The sequence below is a fragment of the Ursus maritimus genome, unplaced genomic scaffold (assembly GCF_017311325.1).
Source record: "Ursus maritimus isolate PB19 unplaced genomic scaffold, ASM1731132v1 scaffold_8, whole genome shotgun sequence".
NCBI lineage: Eukaryota > Metazoa > Chordata > Mammalia > Carnivora > Ursidae > Ursus > Ursus maritimus.
The window spans coordinates 15,927,779-15,955,077 of record NW_024426996.1 but is presented as its reverse complement, the minus strand read 5'-3'; the positions used below and the strand labels follow the sequence as shown (position 1 = coordinate 15,955,077).

At 45.1% G+C, this 27,299-nt stretch overlaps 2 protein-coding genes across 2 annotated transcripts in view; both read right to left on the bottom strand.

Moving 5' to 3' along the window:
* Positions 1-1,030: 1,030 nt before the first annotated feature.
* LOC121101530 lies at positions 1,031-3,370 on the bottom strand. Its single transcript, XM_040625320.1, has 4 exons — positions 3,310-3,370; positions 2,841-2,972; positions 2,395-2,478; positions 1,031-1,659 (listed from the first exon to the last, which is right to left on the bottom strand). The coding sequence occupies exons 1-4, from the start codon at positions 3,368-3,370 to the stop codon at positions 1,187-1,189; spliced, it is 750 nt and encodes a 249-aa protein (XP_040481254.1). The 3' UTR covers positions 1,031-1,186.
* Positions 3,371-4,124: 754 nt separating this feature from the next.
* WDFY3 (WD repeat and FYVE domain containing 3) overlaps positions 4,125-27,299 on the bottom strand; it is a 235,221-nt gene continuing 212,046 nt past the window's right edge. The window contains exons 57-66 of the mRNA XM_008693320.2: positions 25,145-25,292; positions 23,655-23,809; positions 22,551-22,709; positions 19,573-19,752; positions 16,289-16,471; positions 15,084-15,180; positions 12,229-12,552; positions 11,549-11,660; positions 10,959-11,156; positions 4,125-7,503 (exon numbers count right to left, since the gene is read on the bottom strand). Coding sequence (XP_008691542.2) covers positions 7,380-7,503; positions 10,959-11,156; positions 11,549-11,660; positions 12,229-12,552; positions 15,084-15,180; positions 16,289-16,471; positions 19,573-19,752; positions 22,551-22,709; positions 23,655-23,809; positions 25,145-25,292 — 1,680 coding nt within the window. The 3' untranslated portion in view covers positions 4,125-7,379. The remainder of the gene's footprint in view (positions 7,504-10,958; positions 11,157-11,548; positions 11,661-12,228; positions 12,553-15,083; positions 15,181-16,288; positions 16,472-19,572; positions 19,753-22,550; positions 22,710-23,654; positions 23,810-25,144; positions 25,293-27,299) is intronic.

Genomic DNA, 27,299 nt, shown 5'->3' with positions numbered 1-27,299 from the left:
TGGGGCATCTGCTTTCCCCTCTCCCTCTGCCCTTTCTCCCACCACCCCAGCTCATTCTCTCTCTCTCTCAAATAAATCTTAAAACAAAAGAAAGAAGAAATAGCACTTAGGGTATAGCTTTGGTTTGAAATTTAAAGTGGTGCTTGAGGACAAGTTAATGAATAACTTGTTTGTCCTTAAATAACTGTCCTCTGCTCTGGAATGCAGCCTGCACCTTTCCTTCGTAGAGCTGGAAGTGTGACAGCGGAAGGCCAAGGCTGAAGTTCTAGTGTTTTATTTTCTCAATAAAGTAAGGCATGATTATGCATGGATGATACTGAAAAAAAAAAAAATCCTAAGCACATTTTCACTGCAGTCACCAGCATCAAACAAAAAAACAAAAAAGGAAAAGGCAAACCGGGAACCGTTGGTAAAGAGCTTCGGCCTGGGAGTCAGAGCTGAGGGGTGGAGCTGAGAGGAAACTCAGCACCGGCGCAGCTCTGGGACCAGCAAAGCCCTCTCTGAATCCCTTTCCTCCAGCGTTAAATGAGGGTCTGGACAGCTGATTTCTCAGGCCGCTTCCCACACCTACCGTTCTGCCTGTTGTGTGTCTAAAGGAAGAGTTACCACCTGCCAGGCTCTCTTTAGGCTTTTACAAATGTTTCAACGCATTCCTTTCATGTTCCTATTTCCACCCGGACACGATATACTGAGAACACACGTCTCAGGCGCTACCTGTCCCCTATCTATGTAACCTGATTTCATTCTTGTAACAGTTCTCTGGGGGCAGGTGTCATAATACAAAACTTACATGTGAGGAGACTCAAATGCAGAGAGTGAGCCCAATTTCACAGTACGAGGTGGAACGGGAGCTGAACCCCCGGACCGACTGCCACCAGGCTCCTCACCAGTGTATTACACCCGGTAGAACCGTCCCCAGCATGAAGATTTTTTTTTTTTTTGACACAGCAAGCGAGAGAGAGCGCACAAGTAGGGGGAGCAGCAGAGGCAGAGGGAGAAGCAAGCTCCCTGCTAAGCAGGGAGCCCAACGCGGGGCTCGATCCCAGGACCCTAGGATCATGACCCGAGCCAAAGGCAGATGCTTAATAACTGAGCCACCCAGGTGCCCCTGAAAATATTACTTAAGCTTTTTTTTTTTTTACTTGATCAAAATTTGAAAGTCTTGGCTAAAAGAACTAACATGACACTAGAAACTCCAATGCTTCAGAGATAACACTCTTGGTCTCTGCGCTCCTTTGAGCGGAGGTGGTATTCCGATGGCTGGTGTGGCCGCCCACGGCGGGCGGACGGCAGGTGGGGCCTGGTCTTGCACTGGGCAGGTTTCAGTGGGAGCCCCGTTGGAAGCCCCAGGCCTACGATAAGGAACACTGTTCTCAAGTGAGGACTGCACGCAACATGCTTCTTGACAATTTGGGTTCCTTGGACTAAAGCTTCTGCAAGTCAGGTTCACAGAGCCCTGGGAGTTCTGAGTGCCTTTTGTGGAGTCTGCAAGATTAGACTGCTTTCGTAATAATACTAAAAATGTGATTTGCACTGATACTTGTACTGAATGAGGTGCAGAAGCAATGGTGGGTAGAACTGCCGGAGTCCACACACACATCAAGCCAGGGGCGCCAAACTGCTGGTTAGGACCACGGTATTCTTTATCTCCAGCACTTGCTATAAAGGAAAAAAAGTGCCGTTTCACTTAAGAATGTCCTGAGAGAAGCAGTAAAAATTGCTACTTTTATTAAATCTTGAAATTTAAGTTGTGTGACGCAAACTGAGAAGCTCCCATAAGGCACCCCAGCCTGAAGTACAACGTCGGTCTTGAAGAAAAGCGCCGTGGTCACCGGGTTGTGAGCTGAACTAGCTGCTTTTCTCACCGCTCACCAGGTTTACTTAAAAGTACTGACAAATTGTGGTTCTTGGGCAGAGACGTTCTTGAAATTAACAAAGTGAGCCTGTTGCTTCAAAGGAGACATTCAAAGTATATACTGCTAATGAAAAATTATAGGTTTTAAGCAAAAATTCTACTAGAAAACTCATATCCATCACTGTTTGGCTCAGAATTTCCCAAGACAGCTGGTGATACTTTGATGTTCCACTGGATTACGAAAATATCTATTTTGTAGTGAAATAGTCAACACGTGGACTTTCTCTACACACGTCAGCTGGAGCACTGGTGTAGTTCACTACCACATCACTGACCCGATATTGTCTAAATGACCAGTGCAGGCTGTAAGTCACGCACGGGTGAACGTGGATTCACAGAGCAAGACAGACCGAAAGTTCACTGATGTAGTTCTAGATGCCATACGGTAACCAAAATTTAAGAAACAAACTATTATCTTTAAAAAACAATAATCTGGGCAGGCTATTAATATATCCTTCCCCCCCTTTCCAACCACATACCTGTGTGAGGCTGGATTTTCCTCATATGCTTCGACCAAAGTGAAGTACCCAAGATGGAGTGTAGAAGCAGATAGGAGAATCCACCTGTGTTCGATTAAGCCAGACATTAAAGAGATTTGCAAAATTGCAGAACAATTCCACTCTTCACTAAATTGTTGTTTTTGGTTTTTTTGGCTTGGACGATTTTTCCCCGTGGAAATATATAATTGATCTTAATATATAATGGTTTTATCATTGTTATTTTTCAATGAATTAACATTTTTAAAATCTGTTTTGATTTCTAATACAATGATTATTGATAGACGCAAACCACATAAACAGCAAGTGTAGGGGTCCTTGATAGTTTTTAAGGGCCAAAAGGTCCTAAAACCAAGAAGCCGAGGAAGCGCGGTCTTAACCCCCTCCCTGCTCCCGGGCAACCGCGGACACAGGAAAACCTGACGCACTGAGCTGCTTCAAGAGGGACATCTCAAGTTCACAAGCAGGGAGCGGCTGCAGCCTCAGGCTCTCAGCTCCTACTGCGGGGCTCTCCAAAACACCATGCTGGCTCTCAGTGTGGAGCTTGGCTTGCTGCCATTCTAGCAAAAGTCAAAAGGAACAGTAAATAAAAAAGAACTTTGCGACGTGTGGGGAAAATGAGAATAGCGGTAAGGAGACTAAGCCAATGCTATACCAATTCTGCTGGCCTGCTTCTTCTCTGATGCTTCAAAGGGGCTAAAATGCGGGGTGCACGTGTCCTTTTATCGGAGAGAAGCAAATGGCCGAAAAGGGACTTGGTGATCGTTTGCATGTGTGCCCTTTAAATCCTAAAAGAACTTCAGCAATGCCCATCCTGGACTACAGAGCTTCTGGAGGTGACTAGAAACCGGAGTAGTACTGCACTAGAGGAATGGGATTGACCCTGTTTTCTCTTACCATTGACTTTGTTGTTGAAGAAATGGCTGTTTGCTCTTAGAAGTTCTTGGCATTCCTTCATCTTTGCCTCTAAAGGGAGTTGCACTGAGGTGGGATTTGTAACAAGCACAATATTCTCAAATGTGGGACTCAGCCGTTCAAGCTTACATGGGACTGGGATTTTGTTAGCATCTTTAGAAAGAGGAAAATTAGAGTTGCCAAAGCAGCTTAAATAAATATAAAAAGTGTTTTCTATACTCAGAAGGCAGTTTTAAAACTAAATAGGCTAGAAACATTAAGAATGGATTTGCGAGTTCTTAACTCTCAGCCTGAAGACTGAAATGGAAAGACCAGCTTATGACAGTAGGTGCCGTGCTTCCAGGAAAAGGGCAGGATACCAGAATATTCCTGATGTGAATATGGCAGGGGTAGGAGACAGACGATTTACTGTTGCTTACTTTTCACAATGTGATGGACAGAGAATGAGGCTCAGTGAAAAAGAGCAGAAACCACACGACGCAGGCTTTGTCCGTGGGTCCATTCGCGTCTGCAGGTGATCTCCTGAAGTCAGCTGTCTCTCCCTGCGGCCGTCCACACACACTCATCAGCCCCAGGAGGCCAGCACCATTGTGAAGCTCAAGGCAGACAGCATTGAAAGATGGATCGAACTAGAGCTTGAGCCAGACCCTAACAGCCAACATTTCTGCAAGCAGGAGCTTCTGAAAGAGACATTCACAACTTGAAAAGAACTACACAGAGTTTAGGGAAGTATCTGCCTTCTGTGTTGTTTTGTTTCTCTTTCCCTGAATAAACTGGCTTAAAAACAACTTTTTTTCTTTGGGTGGTAAATAGTAGGTATTTATTTGAAATGAAAAAAAAAAGTACCTGGACTATTGCATTTAATCATGTATTGTAATTGTGTTACTCTACCTTTTTGCATCAGAGACAGATATACAATGAACATTCAGTTATCACAGATTGCACACTAGATAGTAATTCTTCAGGCCTTTTACATAACCACCAAAGAACAGATATGGATTCTGCAGTATAGTACAAACGTCCACAATCAATCCAGTCTTAGCCAGTATCTTCAATTTACTTCTGCTGCTGTACAAATAATTGGCCACTACTAGGGCTTACAAGTTAATAACAGGACAAAAAAATATACATTGCACTGACACAAAAAGTCAGCTGTGTTAATAGTCATGCAACAAGTAACCAAACTTGCTGAAATTAAAAATACTTTCTAAAAACAGTTTTAACGGCATAAATATTTTATACACAGTTCATTTACCAAAACAAAATGTATTTAAATGATACAAAGCAAAAAATAAGTTTCTACCAACTTTATACATAAGAAAGTGCAAAATAACTTATCTAGAGTGTTTTGCTATTATCCAGACGGATGGCTGCTATGGGCAGCTATTTTCCTCTTCCGAAGCGTGACGTTACGGTTGCACGCTACACACAAATGTTAGCATAGATGGACGGATGAACAAATGAAGTACACGGATCAGGCAGGAGCCCTGTGAGGTACTCTCAGAGAAGGAACACGGACCACACGAAGTGGGTGCACATGCTGAGAACAGATGTTGGTAAACAAATGTACACGAAACACAGAAAGACATCCAGAGAAACAATTAGTTTATGTATGTGAGTGTACTTGCATGTGTGAGTGATTTGTGATTTCTGCATCAGAAAGCAAAAAGAAAAGAAACCCCACCGAATAAAACAGTTGCCCACAGCACCAGCTGCCAGAGGAAATACTATCATGAGGGTTTTGGTTTCCACCTTCTAGTTACGGAAGTTGTGTCGGAAAGTTTAAAAGTGTTCATCCCATATGACTTCGTATTACACAGAGGAATAACCTTCAAGTAACTACATACACACATTCATATATTCAACTCTTTAAAGAACACCTCTGCCATTGGGTTTGGGGTAAACATGGTTCATAGACACAAGGAGGACGCTTCTTTTAAAAAGTGTAGAATAACACTGCTACAACTCATCTGTAGGGCCGGACAGGGGCAAAGCCCACGATTATGTGATAGCACAATTCCTACCACTGTTGAACATCCAGCATTATTTATTAGAATTGAAGTAAGATGGTGGGTGGGGGGGGGCATGGGGAGGAGTTAAGACACAGAAAGGAAAACAGAACACAACTTTTCTTCAAGTTAAAGTATTAATGCCAATAATCCTTTTATTAACAAGTGTATCTGAACTTTTAGAAATGGAAGTGTGTTAATCAATTTTGATATGTAATCATAAATAGACTGTAGGCTCAAACCTCGGTAAATAAAGGGTTAAATTTAGTAAGCATAAGGCACTAAAGCAGCCTTTATATTTTCTCTTGGAGACCTAGTTATCAGGAAGAACAAATTTGTTCTTAAGCTGGTTTCAGCCCATTAGGTACAAGATTACTATTGTACCAATGCCTATTTTTGAATGCATGTGCATATATGTGCATTTTAGTGCATAAGTGTGCCTGTCACCAGGGCCTAAAGATGGAAAGTTGGGAAAGCCAAAGCCACTGTCCTTTGTACGATACCTCCACGAGGCTGTGAAGGCCTGTCCTTCCTTGCTTGGGCCATAAATAATTCTACATTTTTTCAAATCACAGGGCTTTTAGAATTGTTCATAATATTATCACTAAATATCTGAAAATGTTAAAATCTAGATTAATTGTTTCATTTGTTTTTTATATATATGTGTATATATATATATATATATATGTACATAACACACATTTTAAAAAATCCCACCACCAAAGCCTTTTTTCTGTAAACTAAACTTCTCTCTTAAGCCCCAACCAGCTTTAGTCTCCCTGGATTTGTGTGTTCTGTATCCAACTAGTAGAACAAATTAAATAACTAAATATTAAAATACTGTAATTATATTCATAGCAAAAACAAAAAAATAGACATTGATACAGTATAAATCTCACTGTTTTCAGGTAGATGGCATTAAATGGTAAAGGTTAATTATAAGCAGTTCTGACATGATCCAGTTTTACAAGGTTTATATGTTAATTCTGTACACTTTTTTCATTTTTTACCCTTTTTTGAAAATAAGCTGTAGTAGAACATTGGTGTCACCAAAGACACACCCTTATTATGTTCTATGCAAGAGAAGCTAATGTGGGCTACATGCAAATATATTTCCATTAGTTGAGGCTGTCTCCTGCACTGCATCGATCACCTGACCATCTCCGTGCAGCGCTCAGAAGGGACGCTATGGCCACACGGCAGTCCAGATAGGAGTTTACAAGGGGCCTTAGGACACTGGAACAACACTGAGGTGGCACGTAGCCAGCTGCAAGATGCCCAGGTATTCCCAAGGTATCTTATGGCAGGACTCTCAGTCTCCCACACTGTTTCCTAAAGAAGGTCCGCATTGTTTTGGTTACTAGCCTAGTTTAAGTGGAGATACTGTGGGCAACTTGAAAGAAAGGACATCGGGCACACAGGCTGGGCTGGAAAGGGGAGAGAAAAGACCACAGATAATGTCTTTGAGGATTTAAAAAACATATTTATAATTAATTTGTGAGAGATGTCAGACAAACCATTAAGTAGTTCACTGAGTTAGTGGTTTAGTTTGAAGTCTCATGTTACAGACAGTTAAGTCCTTATTTAGAAAAAAAGGCCTTTATACCTATTTACAATATACACAGTTACTTGCAAAGAAGTCAGATTTACAACCATTTTCTAAAAGCCTTTTTTTTTGTTGGTGGTGGTTTTTCCAAATAAGGATGAGTAGATCTATAAAAATGAGACGCAAGAAAAGACAGTTAGTAAGTGAGGATTTTCTCTTGGAGACAGCTACTGGTAACAGGGAGAATGGGATACTGGAAAAGTCGCTCCTAGGAACCACCTCCTGTTCTTCTTGTGCTGTCCCCTGAACAGTGTCCGCCCCACTGCTGCACTCTGCACCCGCTTATTCACTGATCCCACTGAATTCGACGCTTCAAACACGTGGTATGAAGAGAGGCGTAAACGGAGACTGCTTCGACGCCTTCGAGCTGTGAGCCGGGAGCGGGGAATCGGGAAGGGGGGTTACAGACCGCGATCGGCAACCAGCTTGTCAAATCCTCAGCAATTCCGAGGACCATCCTCCGAACCCCTCTCGTGCTGTAGGTTGTAGTAACAGTTCTGACACACGCGCACTGGCGATGAGATTTTCAAGCGTTTGATTTCGGACTGAAACCGACTGCACCTAAAGGAAAGGCAAAATCAAGTAGTTACAGGTCCTCTCCACGTTTCATCACTGGGCTGAGAAACAAACATAAAAGCTGAACAGAAAGCCGGCACCATAATGCCCAAGACCAGAAGTATGACGCCAGAAGAATGCCAAGGACGCACTGGTTTGCGGCGTGCGGTTCACCCGTGACCAAACACAACACCATATTATTTGTTTCGGTCTATGAAGAAAAGTAATATTAAACCAAGGCAAGCTATCTGTGTGACTGAAGAGATTTTTCTTTTTTTTTTTTTTTTAAAGGCAACATTTTCCTTCGGGATGATGCCAAAGGGTCTGAACAGCTGTGAGGCCATTCTTCCCCGTGCGGGACGGGCTCTCGTACCCTGTAAACCCGGGAGGGATGCCAACGTCTTCACTTGGAGCTTAATTTTTTTCTCTTGGCAGAAGATTTACTGATCATTTTAAAAGACTATCAAGTTCCTCTGGGCTTTGAAGCCCTGTTTGATCTACCCCTCGGTGATTTCTTGAACAGTAGTTTGGCTTTTCTGTCTGGTCCAAAAGTTCTCATTTTCTGTTTATCTTGATAGAACTCCCTGAAATAGACTCTACTTCAGAGGTGTTCAAATTCTTTAAAAAGTATTCCTCTTCCTGGAATAAAGCAGGGTGTGACCTTGGATGTGGCATTTAATCACTTTAAGCTTGCCTTTTCATGAGACTGAAATAGAGAATTATTATTAGTAGTAGTATTTTTTAAAGATTTTATTTATTTGACAGAGAGAGACAGCCAGCGAGAGAGGGAACACAAGCAGGGGGAGTGGGAGAGGAAGAAGCAGGCTCCTAGCAGAGGAGCCTGATGTGGGGCTCGATCCCATAACGCTGGGATCACGCCCTGAGCCGAAGGCAGATGCTTAATGACTGTGCCACCCAGGCGCTCCTGAGATAGAGAATTATTTTTCCTCCAATAACCTACCAGTAAGGTGTCCAGATAAACAAAGTGTCACCAGCTTAAGGGATTTAAAGGCCGTTCTTGGACCTGGGACTTTGACGAGACCCTCAGAAGTGCTGACAAAGTCTCAGGGGTGCCTGAGTTAAGCGTTGGTTAAGCCTCTGACTCTTGATTTCGGCTCAGGTCACGATCTCAGGGTCATGAGATTGAGCCCCACATCGGCTCTGCACTCAGTAGGGAGACTGCTTGAGAATCTCTCCTCCCTCTGTCCCTCCCCACTGCTCACACTTTCTCTAAAAAAAAAAAAAAAAAGAAAGAAAACTGTTAGAAAAAAAAAAAGAAGTGCTGACAAACTCTCTCACCAATGAGAGGCACAAAGAACGTGGGCAGGGCTCTGCTCTGCCTTCTGTGTCTGCTCTATCATAATCAATCACTGTTGGTTTGGTTTTTCAAATACGGCCTCCACCAGACATCTGAAAGCAATGGATAATTTAAAGAATTATCTACCCTTAAATAATATTTGGAAAGTTAAACATGACAAGGAAGAATGTGTGCCAGGGTACATTTGGGGGGTGTTGACTACCAAAAATTACTAGGTTACTAGGTTTCATAAAGTGGGCCTCTCCAAGCACAGAAGCATAAGACAGAACCCTCTGCCAAGCTCATACAAAGTCCCATAAGGAATGGCTGGCACCAACTGTCTACCTCACTCATCTTGAATCAGACTTCTCAGGAAAAAGGTTTAAGACATTAATCTGGAAAGAAAGAAAAAAGAAAAAAGAAACTATAACAACATCTTTTACTGAACACCTATATTGCCAGACTCCATACTCGGTGTTTTATAAAATTCACACACATAATTTCACTGTTCTCACAGCACCTCCAGGAGGAGAGGTATAATTATCCACATTTTACAGATAAAAAAACAGGCCCCAGAGAGGGTCAGTAACCTGCCTGAGATGACATTATGGACAGGAACCCAGGGAGCATCCGGTCAGTATAAACCCAATGGCCACACCCTTTTCAATACGCCGGTGCCCGCAAACCGCAGTAAGTGGCTCAGAAACAATTACACAGCTCATGCTCCCGTGACAGGATCTCTAGAGTTGGGCAATGTCAGCATGAGAGAGTGCTGCCTGCAGGTCCTTCCCGTTGTCGGCCACGGAGCGAGAGGACTGCACACGCACGTAGGCGACCCCGTGCAACAGAGACCACATCCAGATCAACAGTGATGGGACAACATACTGTCCACAGAAGGGAACTAAAAAGGGTCCCCACGACGAAGCACACCTCCAAATAAACTCCAAGTGTATCTGGACCTCAAGACCTCCGCGTGGAAAACAAAACCCTGAACCTTGTAAAAGAAAATAAACAAGGCTGTCTTTATGATCTCAGGACAGGAAAAGATTTCTTAAGCCACAAAAAGCAAAAATCACAAAAAGTAAGAAATGTGACTACATCAAAATTAAAGACTTGTGTGTCAGAAAAAATACATATAAAGCGCAAATGGAGGCCACAGACCAGCAGAAGGTACCTGCAAGATGCAGAAAAGACAAAGAATTAGAACCCAGAGTGAATAAAGAACTCCTCAAGCACGGGGGAAAAGAGAAAAGACAAGCAATCCTAAAAGGAAAATGGGCCACGTTAGCCAAGTGCAAACTCCAATGGCGGAGAAGCAAAGGCCACGCGGCTTCACCTCTGCGCTGCGAGTTACAGCGGCTCCGGGAGTGACAGCGTGCGGCAATGCCGCGGGAGTGACAGCGTGCGGCAGTGCCGGCGGAAGAACCCGGACAGCCTGCGGGCCCGCCCGAGCCCGTGTCGGGCAGCACCGCGGGCCGAGACGCATCCGGCCACAGCCAGCGCAGCTCCAGCGCGTTCGGATCTGTCCGTCGCGGCCGGAGGCGCCTCCTCGACGCCAGCGCACCGAGAAGAGGCGGCTGCGAGCGGTCCTGCGGCACCGGCCAGGGGACGGGCGGCGCGCCAGTCTCCCCCCTACGAGTCCGGCAAGGGCAGCAGTGAACTCTGGTATGCTCGTACCAAAGATCCACGACAACGGCCACAATGAAAATTCTAGTGATTTACGCGGAGTTCAAAACCAGTGTTGAGTAAAAAAGGAAGTTCTAATACAAGGTACAGTTTGCTGTACTTCTGTAAAACGGAAACCCCACGCCACGATAACACGGTGCTGTTTATGGAGACCACAGGCACCCCAAGCAGAAGACGTGGCGGACGGGGTGACAGGCGAGTGTGCGCACCCACAGGGTTTTATACGCAAACACGACGGAACATAGCCCCTTTCCGTTCTGAGTCTCGCAGGACCAGGTGTTTGTGAGGATTCTTAACAGAAGAAAGAATTTCTCACAATTGTGAGAAAAAGGAACAAGGAGAAAGCGAAGGCTGGTTTAGACCATCGTGGCATCGTGTGCTGGGGACCCCGGAGCACATGAGCAGCTCCGTGCAGGGCACAACGCACATCCTAGGGGCCTGACCCACAGAAACTCAAAACGCTCGCATCTCATCTTACTTCTGGCAGAAGAGCTGGCCGCAGTTCCTGCAATGGTGCCGTCTTTCCGTCAGAGAAAACCGCACGGAGCAGCCTGAACAGCTGTCCCCTCCTTCATCCTTCACCCAGTGGTCAGCAGCAGAACGTCCTGGCTGGTCACTCACGGACCAGCTGAACACTCGGCCTCGACTGTCACCAACGAGGATCCTGCTGTGATCCCTGCAGGAGACATGACACGACATGGAGTTACCTCGGGGAAGGCCTCCGCACAGCCACGTGGCTGAAGAGCGCTTTCTGTGACTGCTGAGGTTCTCCACGTTTCCGTGGATGTGTGTGCTGGGGTGAGGGTGTGTGTAGGAAGAGACAAAAATAGAACCGAGCCCGAATTTACACTTTCATCTCAAGTCTCTGGATCAAACCTTAATGTAACCTCGAAGAACAGAGATTTTAAACTCCATGCACTGGCAGGTTTCTTCCTCTCACCTGTCTGTTCAAGCAACGTCTGACACTGCAAACGGAATCTGTTTTCTCCGAAGACGGGTCTGGATGTGTGGACCCGGGCTAAGCAAGTGACTCCGTGGGGGGAGGAGCTGGCAAGGTCGGGCACTTACTTGGAGACGCCCAGGGCGGTGATCTCTGCCGGGTGCGCGTTGTCCTTCCGATCGAAGGCTGTGTGCATAGTGAGCTTGCTCCTGAACACCAGCTGCCGTTCCCAGCGGTACCCTGGAGTGCAAAATTGCAAGACATTACACCCTGAAGCGAGAGAGGCCGGCACTGGGTAGGTGCGCCCTCATACAGCGCTCTCCAAGTTAGGGCGCTGCATCGCACAGTTAGAGCAGCTCTCCCTGTCGCCAGCAGCCGCGGCCTCGGCGGAAGGTGAAGCTGTCTTAGCTGAACACCGGTCATGGGCCGGGGCAGACAATGCAGAGATGGGGAAACCTTCAATGCAAGAAGACAGACTCTCTCCAATTGAGAACCTTGCCTCTAACTCTCTAACAGACAAAGCTACCCGTAAATATAGTTTCATTTATCTGTAATCAATAACTTGCCCATTTTCAAAAGCTTTCATGATGTGTGAAGAAAGGAAGTTTCTGGTGTGAGGTGTTTTTCTTTAAGAAATGCCCAACATAGAGCAAACACCGTCGTGGGGTAAGACATTGAAGAGGCCTTCTCTGTGGGTGGCTAAGGTCACAGGGACGGGGTGCAGGGAGAACGAAAGCCCGCTGCCTCACTCTACCAGCCCTCACACCACCCACAAGGAACAAGAAATGGACACCACACGCCTAGTTACCGGGCTTTAGTCTGCTGTAATTCCGCGCTTCCATGGGGTTGGGGTGCGGGTGGTTAAGGGGACCCTGCAGATGGGCTCTGGTCTGGCCCTCTGAATAGTTCACAAATATGAAGCCGTCCTTCTCATCCAGACTGAGCTGGTCGGACCAGCGCCTGGAGTCATCGGAGCCACTGTCGGTGCACCAGACGGCCGCTGCTCGGCAGGAGGCCGCCCGGGGCCTGTGGCTGCTGCTGCCGGGCTGACTGGGCACGTCCTTGGGGTCCTGGCTGGTGCTCTGCTCTTCTGCTTCCGAATCGCTGCTGTCCTCGTCCTGGGCTTCCTGCCCTGGGTAATGCATGGGGAGAAGGAGAAAACACACACACACACACACATTATGTTTAGACCCAGCTCTGTCCCACTGCTGTTTTTCTTCTACAAGGTAAGACACGATACACATAGCATTTTAAGCTAAGTTATAATAATAAAAAAAACACACCAGAATTTTCAGCTAGATTACATAAAGCAAAAAGGAAAAAAAAAAAAAGGAATTTCTGAGTTCAAAGAATGCTTTGGCCAAAATCCTTAGGTTGGCANTCCTGCTTTACCATCTGGCCCAAACCTGCCTTTGCGAACTTCTCAGCGCCTGCCGCACACTCACTACCACAGCTCGGCTGGCCGGCGCCAACTCTGTTCTCCGCAGAGTCCTGCTCCCCCTCACAGGGAAGGCTGTGCGTGCCGCTGGCCCTACTAGCGCCCTCTTCTCGTTGTGTTCCCGTGTTACCCAACCCTCAGGGCACGGCTCAAACACTGCTTTCTCCAAAATCGTACGTGTGGTGGCTGCAGCCGAAAGCAAGTCTCACTCTCCTGGACTCCCTGAACAGCTGTATGCCTTTTGTGTCTTAATTCTCACCCCGAACTATTACCTCTGGATAATCTTTCTACAAGATAGTGGTCAGCTTGAGAGAAGGGGCCCCAAGCACGGTGCCTTCCATGTGGCAGTCAGCATAAATGACAATCTACGTGAATCAATTACTGATGGAAGCTTTAATCTGCTGTGGGGTTTTTCCTTCGTCCCGTTGTTATCATGCATTTCCTCGACTCAACTCCCTACTCTCTTGCGATAGAGTCTGCTGGAGAGAAAATTTATAAGAAACGAATACACAGAATTGGGAAAAAAGGAGAGCAGGAACAAGTCTTTAAGTACCAGCTCACTCTAATTTTTTTAGCAAGACAAACTACTTAGTTTGCCTTCCTTGTACTAACACTAGTAGTCTAGTTAGCTAATTTTTTTTCATCTCAATGGCTTATGACTCAATGGCTTATGACTCAATGGCTTAAGGTCTTCACTGCCAAGCAGTCTTAGAAGTGGCTTTCATTTCCAGTGACCCACGGGCTTGCATTCCCTTTCACCCAGGTGACTGCCCTCGAGCCTGCCACTCCTATGCTGTCCAAAGTCAACCCTCCCCTGTGGGCTGCTCTCCCCTCTGCCACTTCTATCAAACTCTGTCCAGGATATGAATATATAAGAAGAAAGAAGACATACCAATATCTCTCCTTCCTGAATGTGACCTCTTCTATCTTATTCTTCTCATCTTCTGCTGTTATTCACTTAAAACTTTGTTAAAGGAAAGGACAGACTTCTCCTAGGACTGCTTAATCCAATGTCTGACACAAAAAGGTTTTTGTGTCAATACTTACTGAACTGAACTGGATTTTTATGTTCCCAAATGCCCAGATGACCTTTATAGTGGAGCTGCAAAGGACTATGCAGAAACTTACATTAAGGTAATAAAGTATTAAAATGCCCTGCCCATTGGATCATTTCTGTTTTCTGGCAATGAAAGTAGAAACTATTTTTGGCTTACAAAGAGAAATGATTTATGCCTTTCTGATAATAAGTCCTTTCCTTCATGTCATCAAACTCATGCGGAATTTTCAGTGTACAAAAATTAATCATGGAGAAGCAATCTGAAGGTCAAAGTTAAAACTCTGTTCCTGCGGCGCCTGGGTGGCACAGCGGTTAAGCGTCTGCCTTCGGCTCAGGGCGTGATCCTGGCGTTCTGGGATCGAGCCCCACATCAGGCTCCTCCACTTGGAGCCTGCTTCTTCCTCTCCCACTCACCCTGCTTGTGTTCCCTCTCTCACTGGCTCTCTCTCTGTCAAATAAATAAATAAAATCTTAAAACAAAACAAAACAAAACACTCTGTTCCTCTCGGGGAAGTCTATTGTACCGATTGTTCTACATCGGGTGGGGGGGGGGGACCTTTCCTGGAGATGAGCAGCCCAAAGCGGGTCTCAGCCTGGGTTTATGGCATGGCTTCTAGTCATTCGGTAAAGCAATCATCCATCTCTGTATTCCTCAGATAATACTAAGGGTACAGAGCACCAGGCTTTAGTTTGAGTAAAAGCCCTTTTCAAAGGCAGGCCTAGGGAGGGGATTCTGATCTGCCTCCGTGAATACCTTACAAACATGATGCCACCCTGTCACCCACACGGAGTGTGACAAGCGATGAGCAGAACAGATGTGGGACTGGCGGCCATCAGATTTGTCCACCACTGTGCCCTCCAGACGTGCTTTGTATTTGCAGAACGGAAAGCCCGAGCCTTTGGTACTTTGGAAAGCTAGCAGCTATATTTGCCCTACTAGCATGAGGAAGCCAAGCCCCGACACCAAGCACTGCCTGGTGAGCTGGCGAAGTCTTGGTGTGCCCACCCCACGACCTCCCGTGCTGGGGAGCAGTCGTGCTTCTAACAGCCACACCTGACCTTAGGCTACTGTTCTTGCTGTCTGATGTAAGTTTATCCACAGTGACTTTAAAAAAACAAACAAAAAAGAAATATGAAAACTATGGAATAATTAGAAAGTTTCCAATACCTATTTGTGCTTCTGGACAGTCTTCCTGCATTTCTAGGACTTCAACAGGCTCGGGAGCTGGTGTTTCAGGAACTTGCAAAAATTCCATTCTCCAAAACTGAATTTAAGTAAGTATGAAAATAAAAGTTAAGCAGCTTAAAGAAACAATTTACATGTGACTGGATGAAGATAAGCTCTTGGGGTTAAACAGTTATCTTTTATTATTGTGTCTGATTAAATTTCCCTCTCTCTTGAAAACTGGGGGAGAGGACTGTGTACACATAAGTAGTGCTTCCCGAACCGGGTTCCAGGAGATGTTAATGGGTGTTTCATGGCAGAGGGAAAAGCATGGTGGTCAAGGAAGTTGGAAAAACATTGTTCAACTAAGCACATTTTTTTCCGGCAAAAACCCGAGAGCCTTGCACGCATGAAGGCATGAAGTAAGCAGGATCCCCAAATGCATTTGGCTATGGAGCTTTTCCCTAAATGCCTCAAGAATGAAATCATCTGAAACACCGCTCTGGAGAGAGCAGACGTCGGGGTGTGCCTGTTGTCTGAGGTGCAGGGTGTGGTGTGGCGGGGGCTGAGAGCCTCATCTTCGCTTGGCCGGTGACCATGAATACAGGGCAGCCATCAGCTGCTCTCTGCTTTTACAAAGAGCACAGTTCAAGAAAATAGGCACAAAGGAAAATCTTCCTGAGAGAGAGACCCAAATGTTTGAAAAGACTGTAAAGGTAAATATTCTGTGGATTCTATTTTCTGCAGAAGCCCAAACCAAAGAAAACTATGAAAAGGATAAACTAGGATTCGGGTAAATCTTCTAGGATTCCAGATGGGACTGGAGCATTTTCCAGCTGTGATTCTCTGTAGACAAGAGACAGTCCCTGTTTTCTCCAAGAAACCATCCAAGAGGCCGAAAAGCCAATACTTTTGCAATTTCCATTTTTAGCAATCTACTGTGACACGGAAATCATGTTTAAGTGCCCCTGGGTGAAGCTGTCCAGTGCTAAGTGGCACTAACAGATCAGCTTAGTGGTCAGGAAAGGGGCCAAGTCCCTGACGTTCCCCGGGTCTGAGAACACAGCCGCTGAGGCTTGTCTGAATCTGAGCAAGAGTTTGCTCCTAATACCACAACCTGTTCAGGTGTCTCCCCACCATGGACAGCTCCACGAGTCTCAGGTAAACCGGGCGGCAGACACCGAGCATGCTTCCCGCACAGGACTCACCCGGACCACGCCGTCCGAGTGTCCCGTTACTATGACATTCTGTGTGTCCCACTCGTTCATCTCCGACACGCAGCAGCAGACAATCTGCTGGCTCCTGCCCGTGAACGTGTTCACGCTCACGATGGGGTTCCCGTTGATGCTCCACACGTGGATATACGTGCCAGCACAGGACACAATGTCCCCCTGAGAAGGTAAGACAACCTCGTCACTCTCTTTGCCCCCTTCATATCACATTCTGGTTTCAGAAGCAAAGTGAATCTTTGGCCTAGCTCTCAAAAAACCTTTTAAGTTCTTTGACTGGTGGCTCGGAATTTCTGAGGCAGCCTGGAATTCAGTGCTTGCTGACCTAAAGACATAGCCCGAACAAAGAGACCTCTTACAGAATTCACGGGTGAACGGATACCGTGGCTGGGGTGGTCTTACCTGGACACAAGCGTAGGGGCCCTTCCACGCTCTCGGCTTATGCTCCAGCACACTGCTGTGTCACACTTTACTCCTAGCTCTCAAAAAACCTTTTAAGTTCTTTGACTGGTGGCTCGCAAGGAGCCACCTCGTATGGACACAAGGTAGGGGCCCTTCCACGCTCTCGGCTTATGCTCCAGCACACTGCTGTGTCACACTTTAGTCCTGGGAAAGCTGCCTTTCCTCCTCATCCCTAAGGGGGTGAGGCACTACTCCTGTGCCTCCCATTGCTTTCAAGACCTAATCATACTTTCATTTACAGCCCAAATCCACCTCTGCTTAATTTTACAAAACGAGTCCAATCACCAACAGCACAAGGCAGAAGAGAAATCTTTCAGCCTAGATACAGTTGTATCTCTCTTCAATGTTGGCAACACTATAAAATCCTACTTTACAATTTGTATTCATAATAAGGGGAGGAGAATGAGGAAAAAAAGAAGAAAATTGGAATATAGGTCACTTCTTGGCCAACTGAATAAACCTGCAGACTCCTTAGGCTGTGAACTCAGGTTTTTTTTAAGTTCCAAAGCTAGAAAAGAACAAGCTTTCTCCCTTAAACTCTACCAGGCGGGGCTCAAACTCTACCAGGCGGGGCTCTACCCAACCTGGTGAGAATCCAACCCATTCCTGTTACAGGAATGAAGATGCCTCCGAAGCATCTATCCTGTGTCAGTTAGTGTAGAGGACACTTCTGACATTCCACTTCATCCTTTCAACACCTGTGAGGTCAGCTATTACTAGTAACACGTTAGTAGGGATCAAAGTCCGGGGCAAAGACTTTAAGTAACTTGCCTAACGCCACACGATTAAGATCTGAATCCAGCCCTTTCTGGCCCCCAAGCTTGCTTATCCCTCAGACAGCCTGGATGTCACGATGCTAGGCACTGACTCTGGAAATGACCTGGGGAATCTCGGTACAGTCAGCAGGCACATGAGGACGTATGAAAATAGGAAAACGGCCATCAGAAGCAGGGGGGAACTAGAAGCTTGGAACAGCAGCATCAATTCAAGAAAGAAGGGAAGAAGGGGGAGCCAAGGGCGGCAAGATAAGGAGGCCTGGGGCTTTCCCAAACCACCCTCTGTGCTGGTCTTGCTACTGTTCTCTTTCTCTCTCTGTCCTTCTATCAAGATAGCAAGAACCAAACCAAAACCCAAACAAAAGTGATACTTAGCCAAGCATGGCTGTGTCTACCTCTGATTCAGCCACTGAACCACCTCGGACAACGAGTGTGAGCAGCTGTGCTGTAATTAATGGCCTCAGTCTCTGCAAGAGACGAAAGGCCGCTACTCCATTCTGCCCTGCGCGAGGCTCTCATCCAGTACTCCAGGGTGCCTCAATTAGAGAGCATTAGAGCAAATCCTGTGGCTACCAGCGCAGAGCATAACAGGAGGGGCTAAAGGGCAGCTGCAAGGTCGCTTACGCCCCAAATGCAGACTGAAATAAAGCAGACTTGATACTGGCTGCAAAAACATGGCAGAAACAGAAATCTTTTCATGCGTTATTAAGGGATTACAAAAGCACTGTAAAAGGGAAAAATCAAACTACAGCAATCCATTGCAGAATAACAACTGACTGTAAATAAAATCCTCAGTATTTAAGTGAAAAATAGCTCTAAAACAAAGCACTCAAAATAGTGCCATGAAGCATTTGACTCAGAGCAACCCCGCTAGGTCAGAGCCATTCTGTTGCACTGAGGTTTCCGTAAAGCTCTTAGGGACAAGTGTTTGTCGGGCCAAGCCAAGGTGCTGTTCTAAAAGCATCTTAAACCTTTCAGATATACCAAAAAATGAATTCGACTTTTACCCCTGCACACTCCCCGCTCCTTGCCGGCTCTGATCGCTCTACTATCAGACACTCTACCTGCCATTCACTACAACTGAATTTCTTTTTCCTTCTTCTTTGACTGACTACAAGGTACCTGACTAAGAGCATACTACGTAGTATCTTCTGGCGGAAATTAAGGATGTTGTATTCCTCCAAAGGAAAGCTGTCTGTGTGGACGGTGATAAGATGTGGCCACCTGGTGTCACACAAGAAGACCCCAGAACAGTGCTAAGGGTAAGGCAGGGAATGAGTGTGCATAGCTAAGAAGCAGTGAGACTGGGAGTTCTGCTCAGTTTACAAGACTGATTTGCGTATGTGGGCATCACCAACATACGAATGTGGTCACTTGTCCCTCAGACACCTCAGTCTTTGTATAACCACAAAAACCTGAGCTCGGACAACGAGTGTGTTGCCCTGCTTCCCCACACACCTAAGCAATGACTGTCCTCCCCTCACCCCACCTTAGGCAGGCATGGTCTCCATGGGGACTCCTAGGCCAGTGTATTTATTTTAGGTTGACTCATTTATTTATACATAAAATATTTATTTTTGAGAAGAGACAATATCCTTTGGTAAATCTGGGATAACTTTGAAAATAGTTCTATAACAATTCTGTTTGTCTGGTTACCCAAATGTTATTCTTTTCACCCTACATAATAAATAAAGAATCTGAATGTATTTCATAAAAATTTCAACACAATTTTAACAGATCCTACAAATTCCTTGTTTTTAAAAAAGCTTATTCTAGTTAGAATGTTGTTTTGAACCAAATCTTGCTCTTCAAAGTATGCAGCAGTGAATGGATTTTAAGACAAAATAACCTCTGAGTGACAAACTTTAATATCCATTTGCTTTCTGCATAAGTCAAGGAACATGTACTAGCATTTATGAAATGAGTGTCTTTCAACCCAGAAAACACCAGAGTCATTTTTTGTTTACATTAGCCAGCAACAGTTGTTTTCCTAACCATAAACCAAGTGGGCAATTGACTACTTACTGTTAATTCATTGATACAAAGAGCAGAAACTGGAGCTCGATGGCCTCGGAGCTGGGTTAGGAATGACAGTTTGTTCAGATCCCAAATGATGCAGGTTCGGTCACGGGACCCGCTGACGATTATGTGATAGGCCAGTGATGCTGTGGCACAGGTGACAGTGTCTGTGTGGCCAAGTAAGGCCTATGAAGGAGAACAGAAAAAACCAGGCTGATCACAGTGCGCTCCTTGAAGGGCTCCAGAAGGTCCTGGTTGCACTAGTTATGAGGGGAGCACGTGCTGGGAGCAGCAGCTTCTGCAAAGCCTTCTTTGCCAACTGTCCTTGCCTCATCCCGCCGGGGGGAGAGAGAAGTCTGGGGGCCTCCAGAGGCTCTAACCTCCATTTTTACATCACTTCGTTCCCGGATCTGGGCTAGAATCTTAGAAGGGAGAATGGCAGCTGCCACCCAGCTTGGGTTTCTTCATCCCGTTTCTACATGGAGCTGCATCAGTTATGGTCCCCCAAAAGTACAGAATTTAAACTGGGCACTGATTCTTTTAAGCCACTGTCTAAGGAACTGGGCACTGATTCTTTTAAGCCACTGTTAGTCTAAGGAACTACAGCTGGATGCCCTGCACGGTGATGGTACATGGTCCTAGCAAGATAAAGGCAAAGTGTACTGAGCTCCTATTACTGACCTGGACACATGTGTGCCCAAGAGATCTTCTTCAGACTAGAACAGGAACTTTTGTCTTTTGCTAGAACATGAAGAGAAACAGGACCCAGGGAACTGGCAATGTAGGAGAACAAGCATTTCAGAGAAGAAGATTCAGGTTACTGTTAGGAGTTCCTGAGTATTGGGCACCTGGTGGCTCAGTCCATTAAGCATCTGCCTTCAGCTCAGGCCGTTATCCCAGGGTCCTGGGATCAAGCCCCACATGGGGCTCCTTGCTCAGTGGGGAGTCTGCTTCTCCCTCTGCCCCTCACCCTGCTTGTGTTCTCTCTCACTCACTCTGTCTCTCAAATAAATAAAAAAAATAAAATCTTAAAAAAAAAAAAGAATTCCTGAGTATTTAACTATTTAAATAATGAGTTGACTTACAAATTTTGTCATACATAAATCCTTTCTGTATGCTTAGCAAACCCCAGGAGGTTGTTATAATAAGTGCCTTCTACTGAGGGGTTACTGGCTGGCACACTAGCTTCAAAGCCTATTTTCTAAATGGAAAATATTGTAAACAAGAGAGTTTGGATTAGCGAACTACAATGTCAACCTTGTATTTGCTCATGTCGACACTGCATCTTTTTACGTGGCCCATCTTTAGATTCAGCAACCAATGAAGTTTCTGGCCTATTTACATGACCTGTGGTATAAGAAAAAGGGGTTCCATCCTTTCCACAGCCACTGAAGACACCACTGTCTGAATTTGGCTTTAAAACAGCTTTGGAGTCAGACAGAACTGAATTCACATCCTGGCTCTACTCAAACTGTGACTTGGGCATGTGTCCGAATCTCTTCAAGCGGTGGTATTTTCAGGAAGCAACAGGGCTTATAAACTACGTTGCAGGATTGTGAGGATTGGAGTTTTACATTTTTAAACATCCAGCACAGTGCTCTGAGCACAGTACATGCTCAGTAAATGACAGATATTATTGTTACACTGTTTTTCAAACCCGTGTCACACACTTAGATGTATACTGCATTAAAAAAACTGTATGGCAAATTCACTCACAAATCAAATATTAAAAAAGGATGGCCTAATTATAAAAGGTTTCTTGCGTTAGGTAAAATTCTATGGGAGTAAATACATAGTACACAATCAAATGATAAATGAGGAAAGAGAAAAAAAGAATCAAAGATACTGGTTCGGCCAAATGGAAATCACCCAGAAAGAAAATGAATATGAATCAATAGCAAATATAATTTGGATTAGAAAAATCCAATTTACGTACAACATAGCTAACCCTGAACAACATGGAGGTTAGGGGTACCGACCCCTGATGCAGTCAAAAATCTATGTGTAACTTTTGACTTCCAAAAAACTTAATCACCAATAGCCTACTGTTGACTGGAAGCCTTACCGATAACATAGGTAGTCATTTAACAGGTATTTTGTAAATGTATTGTAGTCTTACAATAAAGCAAGAGAAAAGAACATATTAAGAAGATCATAAGGAAAAGAAAATACATTTATAGCACTGTACTAGATTTATCGAAAAAAGTCTGTATGGAAGTGGACCAGGACAGTCCAAATCCCTGTTGTTCAAGGCTCAACTGTATTACTTAAATATATTAAAAAAAAAATATATATATATATATATAAGATTTTTATTTACTTATTTCATTATTATTATTTTTAAGATTTTATTTATTCATTTGAGACCAAGAAATACAGAGAGAGAGCACAAGCAGGGGAAGAGGCAGAGGGAGAGGCAGACTCCTGGCTGAGCAGGGAGCCCGATGCGGGGCTCGATCCCAGGACCCAGAGATCATGACCTGAGCCGAAGGCAGACGCTTAACTGACTGAGCCACCCAGGCGCCCCTTATTTACTTATTTCAGAGAGAGAGCTCACATAAGCAAGCATGGGGAGGGGCAGAGGTGCAGGGAGAGGAGGAGGGAAGGAATCCCAAAGCAGATTCCATACCCAGTGGAGCCCAATGCGCGGCTTGATCCCACGACCCCGAGATCATGACCCGAGCCGAAGTCCAGAGTCAGGAGTTGGATGCTCAACCGACTGAGCTGCCAGTTCCCCATATTAAAAATATATTACCTGCAGACAGCTTGCTTCAGATTTTACAAAAGGACCAGCTTAGGTCATTTTTAGAAATAGTACCGTCTGATTTCATTTCCTTTTTTTAAAGACCATTTCTAGCAAAATAACATATTTTTTTGATTTTGTCCATTATGCCTGAAACACCCTGGATTAAAGCGGCTTTGTGGTTTCTCTAGAGTGCAGGCTGCTGAGATGGAGTATGTCCCTCTTCCATTTATTCCGTTACCTGTTTGAGAGTGAGGGTCTTAGCCTTTTCTTTCGAGGTGCCCATCTCCCAGACACACACCACTGTGCTCGTTCCACCTGTGATGACCAACTTGGGGTTGGGGCAGATTGCACAGAGAATCTGGCCCCACTCAGACAAACATTCATAAACAGTCACTACCTGTAAAATGAAACAGATGTGAGACGCACACGCCATCAAGTACAATCAACTTCTGAATCACGACGGGCGCACTGAGTGAAGGAGAGCCCCCGCGCAGGCGCCTCACGGACAAATGCCCACGTACATTCTGGGCTGGATTCACTTTGGCTTTTTCACTGAGGCTCTACCCTGAACTAGCCCTATGGCCTCCGAACTGCAGTTGCTGTGAGAAACCATAATAAAAAGGATTTACTCCTACTGGGTGTCTCCAGTTTCTCCAGTCCCGGAAACTGACGTTCGGACTGCGTGATGCTGTGTACGATGCAGGGGATAATCCGCTAGAAGGATGTGCTTGCTGTAGCCAGTTAGAGGTAAACAGAAATCGTAAGTGCTGCTGTTTAACGAGGTTATCTAAGTAGAGTTGTGTCACAGCACAATGCACAGATGTGCGCAAACTAGATCCCCCCCGCCGTTGGGAGGGGCCTGGCAGAGGGCAAGCACAGGGCACCGGACGGCCACGACGTAGGGCTCTCCAAGGGCTACTGTGGGACTCCACACAGGAGCTGCGCCGCCTGGGCGATGGGCTGACAGGTGTTCTACCAGCCACTTAAGAGTACTGAATGGGTAAGTGGGCCAGATGGTGAGCCACACCGAAAGGAGGCTCTTTTAGTGGTCAGGAATGTTGACTACCTGGATGGCTAGGACCTCTTGGAGGAATTCTTCGAGTGGGAGGGAAACTGCTAGAGCTCGGTACACAACTTTTTCAAAAGCGGCTTGTTTTGTAGGAAACCCGGCTTGTCCACTAGCTCCTTTAACCTGATTTGATGCGGTGAAGCTCTCCCTTCCTCTGCGCTCTGGAGGAGCAGGTGACTAGCCCTTGGCCTGGGCTCTTCCCACCCCTTTCAAGCAGGACATCCAAACCACAAAAGAGCAAGATTAAATGAGTGAGCAAGAAACAATGCAAACCTTGTCTGACTCATAGGTTCCCAGCCTGCAGCTGAGGTCTGCATAGCCCCAAGCGAAAGTTTTGTTCCAGGTTGGTGGAATAAGAACCTTATTCTGTTCTACTGCAAGAATGCCTTTATCTGTACACACTATTTGGCCCACAGGCTCTTTAAGTTCTGTAAAAAAAAAAAAAAAAAAAAAAAAAAAAATCAACAGATCAGAATAGGAACAAGGAAAATGAACCTCATGATCCTACAGGGGACTGTCATCTCAAATATTCATGTGAATTAAGCCTCCTGACACGTACATTAGGACAAAATGACCTTAGAGGAAGAGCTTGGCTTTTGAGTCTCCACTGGGTGATGGACAGAGACCCTGACAGGTGTTCTGCAGGGCTTCCTCCCAGACTTCCTGTCTCCTGACACACTTGAGTTTGGCTCCTAGCAATCGGCCTGTCTTCTTGATCATTAGGACCACACAGAGTAATTTGGGAAGCTCTCTGGAATGCCATACACAGACCTTCAACCAACCTAGGCCTGCAGCACCTCCCAAATGATATCCAGCCTTAGACTTCCTGAAAGAAGGACATTCCATCCCCCAAGAGGTCCGACTCCCTGCCCTGCCCTCAACACTGCTCAGCACACCAGTGCTCCATAACTGTCACTGGTGGTGAGTGGAGCTGGCACAGGGCAGTCTGTGTCATGAGCCAAAATGGCAGAGCTGGTAGCCTAGCCAATTAACCAGAATTTGATACTCCAATCTTTAAATTTGTTTAACAGCGCCAACTTCAAGACTTCACAAAAACCTTTCTTCATTCAAAAAAAAAAAAAAAAGTCCACTTGAAAAACTATTTTATTTATTTAAGATTTTATTTATTTGAGAGAGTGAGAGAGTGAGCATGAGTGGGGGAGAGGGGCAGAGGGAGACAGAGAACCAGGCTCCCCACTGAGCAGAGAGCCCAACTTGACTCAGGGCTGGATCCCAGGACCCTGGGATCATGACCTGAGCCAAAGGCAGACACTTAACAGACTGAGCCACCCAGGCTCCCCGAAAAAGTACTTTTAGATAACTCATAACCATGGTAGATAAAAGACAAGATACTTTTAGCTGGCATATTAAAAATGCAGTCTTTTTACTGCTATTTCTAAATTAGCAGCACATATAAAGGAAGATTACAAAGGTTTCTCTCCATACATAATATCAAGCTGAGCTACACGATTTGGTATATTAGCGTTTTTGATATCTTAGGAGGGAGGAGAAACCTGTTTGGTTCTTTTTGATGAAAAATCCAACAGGCAAAAAAAAAAAAAAAAAAAAAAAAAAAATCTAAACCAAACCAAACCAAAAGGAAAAGGAGAAAATCTAACAAGTATTTGGTGACTTATCACAAAAAGTATAGCCCTTATCACCAACGACACTAATGCTGAAAGGCACGTGTGTCACTGCTGAACTAGGATTATTACCTACTCCCACAGAATCATGAAGCAAAGGCTGACTTCCTGTCACCTCACCTTTCACAGGTGTTAGAGAAGGCCTCAGGTTGTCCAGGTGATGGAAAAAGATCTTGTCACTTGTAGACCCCGGGGGGGCAGAGGCGCCCGTACTGTCTCCGTTCAGTCGGCTCCTCACTCGCTTTGGTGGATGAGGTTTCTTAAATAGCTGGGATGAGAGAGGATGACACGTTTTACAACGAAAGCTAACACTTACTGAGCCCTTTTATATGTCACATATTATGCTTCTATTTCACTTAAGCTTCACGATGACCACTAGGCACTACATTGTCATGCCTCCCATTTGAGGAAAGAACTTTTAAGGAGGCTCAGAAGGATGCCAGGGGCCTCCCATCTTCACAAGCAGAGGTGGGACCATGGTACTTTTTAAAAGCCTGGGTTACCACCATGCTCTGTGCTACTCCGATTTCCTAACTTTTCAGGGTAAATCCTCTACTCAAACTGTAGCTGATCAACAATTATTTTCCAATGATTTTAAAAAGTAACGAATTCTTTACAGCCAGGTACCACTCTGTACCACTGAGGGCAGACTGACACTCTGAGTTATTTCTGGCTTCGACGTGGCCTTTCTCTATGTGACACCATTTTCGTGTCTTTTAGATGCTACTAATTTGTTGAAAGTATGAACACTGTTGCCTTCTTTTTACTTTGCAATGCTGTAAGGGGAAAAAAGAAAATAGTCATTTAAGAGGACTATTTTTTAAATACTGTAGATCTTCGAAATAGGCACAGAACCATTTCTGTTAAAAAACTGTTATCTGAGGAAGATATCTGGAAGATCTTAGATAAAATGAGATTTAAAATGACTAGAAAAACTTCACACTTTGTGAGTGTGACATTCTGGATTTCTAGAAGAAAAAACAGAAAAAATGCTTTGTAAAGAGAAAGACATTTTAAGCACCCGAACATTTAAACACCTTGTTCCTATCTTATCTACATATATCAGGGTTCTGTTATTTTCTCTAAATGACACAGACTCTGCAGCTGTATAAAAAGACCCCCCTACTTTAAAACACGTTCACGAATGGACATTTGCTGAAGAACTTTTTTTTAAATACAGATATCACATTAATAAATTCTTTTTTTTTTTTTTAAAGATTTTATTTATTTATTCGACAGTGAGAGCACAAGTAGGCAGAGTGGCAGGCAGAGGGAGAGGGAGAAGCAGACTCCCCACTGAGCAGAGAGCCCGATGTGGGGCTCAGTCCCAGGACCCTGGGATCATGACCTGAGCTGAAGGCAGACACTTAACTGACTGAGCCAACTGAGCCCCTGCTGAAGAACTTTTAAGAGGACCTACGGATAGAGACCCTCACCAGGCCAGGGTATATAACAGTATACGGATATGCTGACTGTTAAACCTTGATCTTCTAGGATGGCATACTTCGAAGGACTCTATCAGTCACTGGAATGTCTCAGGAATATTCAAACTATAGTTCCCAGGCTGTCTGCCTCTTAAACTCAAAAGTGGGACTAAAATCCTATGACAGTGTATGTGTCTTGGTTTTGTTCCGAACATTTGTTTCTCAGAGGGTATGAAACACAGTTCCTGCATTTGTAACCCTCAGAAAAAAAGGAAAGGTTTAACTACAATTCTTCAGCTACGATTAGAGTTTATCAACAAGCATTTCACACTTTAAAAGTAAACACAGTTCCGGGGCGCCTGGGTGGCTCAGTCTGTTAGGCGTCCAACTCTTGGTTTTGGCTGGTCTTGGTCTCAGGGCTGTGGGATCGACCCCTGCTCTGGGCTGGGCATGGAGCCTGCTTGGGGCTCTCTTTCTCCCTCTCCCTCTGCACCCCCCTCTCTAAAAGTAAACACAGTTACTTGGTTGGGGGATCAGACTGCCCTACGCTGGGTGTAGAGATTACTTAAAATAAAATCTTAATAAACAAAAAAATAAAAAATAAAGTCTAAATATGACCATGCCATTTCCTTGTTCAAAGTCAGCACTGGCTTTCTACTGGCCTTGGGATGAAACCCCATATCTGTGTGCTGTGGCCCCCAAGACCCCGTCTTCTTCCCTGATCGCAGGTCTTGTGCAGATCCAGGAAAGTGCTCCCTGCACTCGTCTGTGAGGGAAAATTCTCTATGAACAACATTTCTATTTACATGGACTGCAAAAGGGAGGAGAAAGCAATAATCTTGGAACCTGCT